This window comes from Mustela lutreola, chromosome 10 (assembly GCF_030435805.1).
Source record: "Mustela lutreola isolate mMusLut2 chromosome 10, mMusLut2.pri, whole genome shotgun sequence".
In the NCBI taxonomy this organism is placed as follows: Eukaryota; Metazoa; Chordata; class Mammalia; order Carnivora; family Mustelidae; genus Mustela; species Mustela lutreola.
This window is the reverse complement of record NC_081299.1, coordinates 73541293-73550000: the sequence shown is the minus strand read 5'-3', so window position 1 is coordinate 73550000 and position 8708 is coordinate 73541293. Positions and strand designations below refer to the sequence as shown.

Below are 8708 nucleotides of genomic sequence, written 5' to 3'. Positions count from 1 at the left end.
GAATCGGTTTCAGTTTCCCTTCTTTGGGTCCTCAGTCCAAGAAGGTCGTTAATATTTCAGCATTTGGGCAATGCAATCAATCACAAACATCAAGAGGTTCCTTATATGGGGAAAAGGGAAAAGAAGGGAAGAAATCCCACCAAACCCCTGCACTCTAAAGGTGCTTTGCTCCTATATGAAAAACACCATGTAGTGTTAGTACTGCTCTCACAAGCTCCGCTCCAACTCTCCTTGCTGACATAAAGAGATGGACAGCAAGTCATATTTTTAGTTTAGTAATAATGCTTAGCATCTTTTAGTAACTTCAATGACCAATAGGTGGGCTTATTTTCAAATGCATTATTACTTCAAGCCAAATACGCACGATATGGTGCACTACCTAACTTGTTTTCTAAACTGCTTTTAGGCAAGGAGAGGTACGTTTCTAAAAGTATGGCTGAAAGGTATACATTTGTACCTGCAAGTAAATATCAGCATCCTATCTGAGAAGAAAAATGCACATCCACAACTACTGATCCAGAAGCAATTGGTTTTCCAGCAGGTTCCTATATTTAATCTAAATTCTGCACCAGCTATATTAAATGTAACAAAGAAATGCAACCCAGAAATTATGCCTGGAGCCAAGTCCATTAAAGGTACTTCGGAATAACTAGAGACCAAGCACCTTAAAAGCACCAGAAGCTATTGATACTTAAGAGGGGGGCTGTGAATAATCGCAATTGCTGCATTAGAGAGGGGAGGGAGAAAAAAAAAAAAAAATCAGCCAAATTACGCTTGGTTAATTCAGAGTAACAGATCTGCCCCCAAGTGAATTGGAGGCCTTGAATTAATTCTGTTATGACAAATCAAGATAAACGTTCCCCCTAAATTGCATGCGATTTAATTAATTTTTGAGATCCTGGGTTTTTTTTTTTTTTTTTCCTAGCTAATAGTTCACATGCTCCTGTGCTGTCATTGTGCTTGAGTGGGCAGACTTCAAAGTGATATTAAATAACCAACTATTAGATTTACCTAGCACGTCCTATTGGAAAAGTGCCATTTAATTACCTAGCCTGTTCAATTAAAGGGACAGCATTCTCTGAATATAGCAGCTTGCTGTTGATTACCAGGGAAATGAACTCGCTGTCTGGCGGCGCCTCCGTTCCTAACGCTACCCCTCCCCAAACACACCCACCACCACCAACCACCACTGTCCCCCCCCCCACCCGCCCGGGACCCCCCACCCCCGGCCGCGCGGCGCTCACTGCGGCTGCGGGCGCCACGTGAACGCCCGAGCGGAGCCCGGGGAAAGAAAAGAGCGAAGGCTCGCGCGGCTCCCGCCCTGCGCTCGCCCCCTCGCGGGCCCGAGGCCGCCGGCGGGTAGGACGCCTCGAACGCGGCCTCGGGCTGCGCCGTCCCGGCCCACCCCGGGCCCCAGCCGGGACCCAAGCAAGAGAGGGCTCGCGGAGGACCGCCACCCGGGCTTCCGGTGCGCTTCCTCGCCCTCCCCGGACCTGGGGCCCCACCCGTCGGTCTCCGAACTTCCTCCTCTCGCAGCACTTTCCGTGCCTGTCTTCGGGCCGGAGATGGAGGTGGAGGAAGAAGGGTTCGAGGAAAAGAGAAACGGAGTTTCGAAAGCTACTTGGTGGCGCTTGGATAGAGATAGGGGGCGGAGGGGTGTCGGAAGCTGGGGGTAGGGGGAGAGGGGACAGTTGCAAGGTTCGCCGACTTTTGGAGCGGGGGTGGGCAGGCGTTGGCCCCTTTAAGATCCACCCTCCCTCTTCCCCTCCACAGCACCCCCCCCCCCAGTCTTTCCCTCCCTCTCTTAGAGGCCAATTTTGTTAATTAAATGTTTTGTTTGCGACGCAGCTCTCATTCATTGCGGACACGTCATTCGGAGCAGATCTAAGCCAGAGACCAGATCTCATTAGATAAAGCCCATCAGAACTAAGAAAATGGAGGAGCCACTAATTAAAGCTTTTAATTGTGCGGATTCGCTGCGGCAAGGCAGCCGCTTTATCTGAAATCTTGGAGGGAGAGGAGGCAGAGGACCAGTTCTGCCCAATCGACACTGGGTCACGCAGGGGGAAGGGACTAAGGAAAAGCAGTACCCCCCACACACACCACCACCATCTCCGGGCCCTGCTTTCCCCGCAGCTTTAGCCGTATCTTGGTAGTTTCAAAAGATCACGCCTCAAAGGCAGTTTAAACCCCCTTAATAGATCGCTCTGTGGTCACAATCGAGCGGAGGAGCCCGAGGATCCCCTTCACCTGGTGTATGGCAAACGGATTACTCCGCTCTAAGGTGGCCAATCTTGCAGAATTCAAAGCTCCTCCAACAAGTGGACTGGGGAGGGAGTAGCTGAGAGGAAAAGGGCCGCGCGCCTCCTCACCTTCCCACCCTTCTGGCATCTTGATGCGCAGAGGGAGGGAACTCTGAAGAAGACCTCAGAGACTCCTCAGCCTGGGGATGGGGTTGGGGGGGGGGGGGGGCTCAGCGGCTGAAGAGCCCTGAGCAGAGTGGGAGGCCATGGTCAATTTGGTACTGAGAGAGAACTCCTCTCTCCCGGAAGGGAGCTAAGGTTCTCAGGATAGCATCTAGTTCAAGAGCAAGCCTGGTTCCAGTTTTCAAAATCAGAGGAAAAAAGAAAGTGAGAATGCGAACCCAATTAATTAAGGCGCGGGGCTGGGCGCACATCCTCCATTGCTCCATTAAGCCAGCTGAAAACACCAAATGGGCATTTATATTTGGTCCCAAGAACAGGGAAAGGAGGCGATTCCCAGAAAGCCACTTGCCTAAACTTGTCTTGAGGGAATGCAAGTGGACCCATCTTCTTTTTAATTAGTGGTAATCAGAAGCGAAGGCTTTCTGAATGCACTTGGAGTCGAGGTGAAATTCACCGCATCTGAACAGCACTGTCAATTTTTGCACTTTAAGCTACCCTGCCTTCTTACCAGTTTTGCTCTCTATTTAATTGCAATACTGTCAAAGCTCATGGCATTGCTTGGAAGGAGGACCAGAAAGCATTACACCCATGCTCCTGCTGATTTTCCAACATTTACTTCTAAAAGAACACTTAGCGAAATTAATGCTGCCATCTTAATTTAAAAATAAAAGCCCTCTCCCTTCCTATATTTCTTTTACTTGGCTGATTGAGGATGCCAGCAGAGTGGACACAGGTTGCATTATCGGAATAACCAAATGTCATTTTACTCCATCATTTTAGATTAATGATATTACTGGGGTAAACATACACAGCTCAGAACTGTACTGGGATATTCTGCACTTTTAGATGCAGAGTTGAGGGAACCACAATGGAACTAAACTTTGTACAAAATACCTCAGCCATTGATTCACCCACTTGAAGAGAGCAACATTTTCTACTAATATTCTATAAAGAAAACGGTTTAGGACAGAAATTTAACTAGAATGCAATTCTTCGTAAAAGTGAGCGGTTCTCTAGTATCAGCGGGTTCTCTCGTAACAACGGTGTGCGTGTGGGTTTTTTGTTTTTTCTTTTTTTTAATTACTGGATGTTGAAACAGAACACCTCCTAGAAGCATTCATGTGCATCAGTCTATCAAACCATTTACTCAAATTAAATGTGTAATCCTTCAAATGCCTCCTTTCAAATTAATGAGTTTAAGTAGCTTGAGTTCACCTGAAAAGATCCTATAGGCACCTGACCTCCTGAATTCTTTCCATTAATTGCACTGAAAATTGTTGGAAAAGACTGCTTACAGGGGCATATGAATGTTCCTATACATTGCTTTAATATGCAAGATTAGTATAATTCTATAGCCTCTTTTCCTAAATCTTTTTTGGGGATCCCGGGTAGGGACACAAACAACAACAAAACCCCAAAATCTGAACTCTCCTCAATTGAAAAACCTGCAAATTCTACATCACAAACCACACACTAACATTGAGCATTACAAGCTTCCAAGTAACAGTATACAAAGAAAAACACTACCACTAAGGGTTTTTTGTTTTGTTGCAGGGTGGGGAGAAAAAGAGGGAGTTTACTATGAGAAGAATTACAAGTTTTTAAACTGATGGGTAATCAGCATTTTTCACAAGGAGCATGAAGAATGAGTCACAGTTTTCCACTCAAAAAACTTTAAAAGTGCTTATGTAAATATAATTAGCCATCACCAAAGGCAAATCATTTCTCACTAACTACACTTCATTTGTAAGTGTAGTCTTTTGTCTCTTGAGTTTCTATGTAGGTCCCTACCCTTCTTTAAGGTAGCAGCCTAATTCCCACTTTTTAGCTGAGGGTCCAGATGGGGAAGACCTCTTAAAATTTTGGTCAGTAGAGCGCCCAACACTGGCACACCTAACGGCCCAGTCCCATCAGATGGATAGAGTTTTTACTCAGCATGGCTTCTGCGGTGAATTTACTAATAAAAATTGAGAGATCAACACGTGCTTCTCGAACCCCTTAAATCGGACCAGCCAGGTTTTCGAGGGGAAGGTTACAACGTATCCTCAGAGGTTCCCTGTTCCTTTCCTTAAAATCTTTGGTAACCTTTGGCCTTGCCATTGCTCCGCTCACCCATCTCAAGGAAAGCAGCCAAGTCTTACCTAATGTAGTCATTTCTGCAAAGGATCATGCCGCTCTTGGTGTAACAGGACGTGCCGATGTCGCCCAGCTGCGCCTGGCAGCAGGAGCACTTGAGGCACCGGCTGTGCCAGTAGCTGTCCATGGCATAGAGCAGAAAGCGGTCCGCAATCTTGCCCCCGCAGCCTGCGCACCGCTTCCAGGAGAGGGAGCCGGCCGTCACGGGGGGCGGCTGTGAGCTGCTGCCCGGATTCACCATGGTCTGCAGAGGGCGGGAAGGGGACAGGGAGAGAAAGACAAAACAGGGGCGATGCAAAAGTTAGTAGCAATCGCCGCGCGCGAGAGCGAAGCCTTGCTCCCCCCCCACCCCACCCCCCAGAGCTGCTGGAAGGAAGCAGCAGGGCAACGGCGCGCAGGAGGGTGAGGGGGAGAGGGAAGGAGGGAGGAGAGCCGGCAGCAGCCGCCTGTTTACTTTTCTCAAGCTTTGTTCTGGGGCCACGAGCTCCTCTCAACTTTCCAGCGCTCGCCGCCGCTGACAATTTCAGCTTGGGTACTGTCAAAACTCCGAGAGCGAGGCTCGGCGGCGCGCTCCACCCCTCGCGGCGCCTCCTCCCAGCCCCCGCCTCCGCCCACTGCCCCCTCCTCCCTCCTTCGCCGCCCGCCTCCAGCAAATGAGGGTCAAACCCACCCACCGCCGCGCCCGGCCCCTCCCCGGCCCCCGCCGAGCCCCGAGAGCTAGCCGAGGGGAGCGGGGAGGCGGTCCCCGCCGGAGCCACGTTCCCTCCCGAGCTCTGCCCGGGGAAGTGCAGCTGCAGTTCACAAGTTGGAAATAGTTCGGTTTTCTGAAAGGGAGGGAGGGAGGAACCCGCGGAGGGGCGAGGGAGAGCGCGGTGGTGGGAGGGGAGGCGAGGGGACGCGAGGGAGGGGGTGCGGTGTGTAAAGTTGCGAAACTGGTTTTTCGTATTTTAAACAGCACCTTTCACATGCCATTGTGGTGACCGCCATCTCCCATTATTGTTCTAAATCTCATTTCATTTTGAAGATCAATGAGTGTTTTCTCTGGGTTTTCAGGACACAGGCAAGAATAATAGATCATTGAACTTTAGGATGCCTGTTAACTTCCTATACAAACACTCTCCACTTTGGTCTCACTAATCTGCCCTTGATCAGCAATTTAAATGCTAGAGCTTTGTTCCTCCGAAGGGGGAGGGGGGTTACAGATAATATGCGAGAAGGCACTATTAAAGGATGCCCAAGTTATATTCGAACCAGTCCTGCTGTCACCAAAAACTGCTTTTAAAAATTCCCCACTCTTTCTAATGAATGTCAAAAGAAGCAACTGGAGTATAATATAGTAATCAATTTATAAAGCTTAGCCTAAACCGATTAATTTGTTGCCTCCAATCCTGAGTCCAATAAAGTCCTAGTGTTCCTCCAGTCACTTATTCTATAAAAAGATCAAGTTATTTACTGCCAATTAAGCAGCCTGTTTTGTCTTTGTCCTCTGTAAGCCGAGAGTGTAGGCTCCCCCCGAGGCTCCCGGCTATCTGCTCAAGACATTCAGCTGATACCTCAGAAGGGAGAGGGCGAACTTTGCCTGTCCCCGGCCCAACTTGGCTGCAGCAAAAAAACCAGGGGAAGGGAACGAAACAAGGACTCGGGTTCCTTAAATAGGCCGGTTTTAAACACATTTCCTCCGAAAGAGTCCCGGAACGTGTGTCCAGTGACCGCACAATAAACCAGAATAAGAACTGCACCAATTAAGCTGTAACAAAACCCTGAGACTTTGGAAACAGGACCACTCTAAAACCCATTAGCATTGCATTTATCCGAATGCATCATACCTTTATGTAAATTGATTTATCTGATGCATTTACTCGAGGAATTGCTTTTTGTTACAATTTCAGCCCTAACCCAAATGAATCTGCATTTCCTGCCCGAGGTCTTTAAACTGTTTCCCCCAACGTTTTAATCGCTCCGAATTCCTTTTTAAAAGGGGAGAGGGAGGGAGGAGATTCCAAGCTCTTCCCCGCCCCCATCTTTGGTGAGAGGTAAATATATATGTATATTTTTTTGAAAAGGAAACATTACACTGAGAAAAGCATCCAGTAACCCCATTAGCTAAAGCTCTTAAGGACAAGCAATACCTTAATGCTGATTAAATCTAAAAGAGATGAATCAAGAGGACTGACCAGAAACTGACTCCCCTGATAACTAAGGACGGGCCCTCATCAAGTTTCATTTAGAGTTGGAAAAAAAAGAAAGCTTTTAAGTTAAATAGGCTTATACTCTAGTAATTACATAGCCAAGCAATTTAGGTCCTGGGATAGTCAGTGAAATAGAAAGCAGAACTGGCAGCTAGAGGCAAAATCTGCCCCTCTTTAACAACGTCTCTGGTGTTTTTTAATGGAGACCAGGGGAGGGACAAACGTAGCGCTGGCAATTTGTAGTACAAAAATGGATGCTTAATTCATGTCTTGATTTTAATTAGGTGATTCACCGGATTTCTCCTGGATTTGAACAAAAGACTTATAAGCCAAGAGGAATTTTTGAAAAGAACCAGCAATACTGAATCCTGCTCACTTAGATCCTTTCTGCCACTGTTTCAAAAATAGTGTTTACTGGGGGGTGGGGGGGGGTCGTGACTATTTCCCCCACACTACTTCTCATACTTCAACCCTCATTTCAGCACCTCCTGCCTCTCCCTTATGAACTGAAAATATCCCCACCCCCAGCCAAGGCCCCCACCAGCCCCGTCTCCAAGAAGAACCCTTTTGTAAGCAGGAACCGCTACAAAGCTGGCTGCCCGGGGCTGGCTGCCCTCCGTGCTAGCTTGCAGGCCGGCCTCGGTAGTTTCAGACTCGCGCATTATCTAAGCCGACGTATTGTTTACTTGCAATTTGGGACGGTCAAGGGAAGGAAGCCAAAGAAAACAGCCCTGGCCCAAATCGGCCCCCTCCTCCCCCTCCCCCCTCCTTGCCCGCGGCTCCCCGGCCGTCCCCTTACCTGCTTTTCCCCTATATTGCAATATTGCGAGAGGCGGCGACGGCGAAAAGCGAGCGAAGCCGCTCGGCTTCCAAGGAAGGGGCGCCTTGGCTGGCGGAGCTGGAGGGAGAGGGGATGTTCTCGCAGAAGCAGGAAAGGGGAGGAGGGGGCTAAGGGCTGCTTTTTTTTTTTCTTTCTTTTCTTTTTTTTTTTTTTTTTTTTTTAACGCGTTGCTCTGAGGCTGGGTTGGGGGGCCCCGCGTAAGTGGCAGGCGGCCGAGAGCAGGGGTGTCAGTCTCAGTCCTCGGCGTTCTCCTCCGCCTCCGGCTCCGCGCGAGCAGCTGCAGGAGCCCTCGGCCCGCGCGGCGCGGCTTCAAGCGCGGCGCAGCGGCAGCAACTGCTGCAATCGCTGCTGCAAGTTTGGCAATGTGGCTTCACTTTGTATATTCCCCCGCCCGGCGGCCCCCGCCCCCGCCCGCGCGCCTCCCGCTCCTCCTCCTCCTCCACCGCCTTCCTCCCTCCCGCGCGCTCGCCCGCCCGCTCGCTCGGGGCTGGCGGCGGCGGTCGCTCGGCCGAGCTTCCTGCCCCTCCGGCCGGGGAGCAGCCGCAGAAACAACAGCCCCGGAGCGGCGGCGGCCGGTGCGGAGGCCGGGAGGCGGGAGCAGCCGGGAGCCGGGGAGCTGCGGCCGGCCGGGGCCCGGCGCGCTGGAGCCTGCGCCGCTGCCCGGAGCTGCCGCCGGGGCTGCTGCTGCGGCTGCCGCTGCCCGGCTCGGAGGAGGAGGCGGCGGCGGCGGCGGCGCTGGCCTCTAGCCGGCTCGGTCGCTCCCTCCGCGGCGCTTACACATGTGTTACTGACAGAGCAAAATCCCAACTACTCCCCGGCTCTGCCGCCGACGTCAGCGACCCTCAGCCACTGGGCGGCCGGATTGTTCAGGCGGAATAATAAAACCTGCCAATCCGGGGAAGGACAAAGGGATGACTGAAACGAGACTCTGGGGGCGGGGGAGACAGGGAGGCGGCGGAGCGGGCCGGGGAAGGGGAAGGGAAGGGCCGGAATCAGGTGGGGGGCAGGAACCTGGGCGTCGGGGACCCCGGCGCGGCCCGGGCGCGCGAGCCGAGGCGCGGGGTGCCGCCGCTGCCCCCCCAGCTCGCAGGAGACCCTGGGGACCCGCCCCCGCCC

At 51.3% G+C, this 8708-nt stretch overlaps 1 protein-coding gene across 2 annotated transcripts in view; it reads right to left on the bottom strand.

The window, feature by feature from the left end:
- Nucleotides 1-7986, bottom strand: part of LMO4 (LIM domain only 4) — a 16947-nt gene extending 8961 nt beyond the window's left edge. The window contains exons 1-2 of one of the 2 annotated variants that reach the window (XM_059136182.1): nt 7551-7986; nt 4568-4806 (exon numbers count right to left, since the gene is read on the bottom strand). In XM_059136182.1, coding sequence (XP_058992165.1) covers nt 4568-4803 — 236 coding nt within the window. In that variant the 5' untranslated portion in view covers nt 4804-4806; nt 7551-7986. Of the gene's footprint in view, nt 1-4567; nt 4807-5016; nt 5170-7550 lie in introns of those variants that run through there. The other variant, XM_059136183.1, reaches the window with a different exon arrangement.
- Nucleotides 7987-8708: the final 722 nt, after the last annotated feature.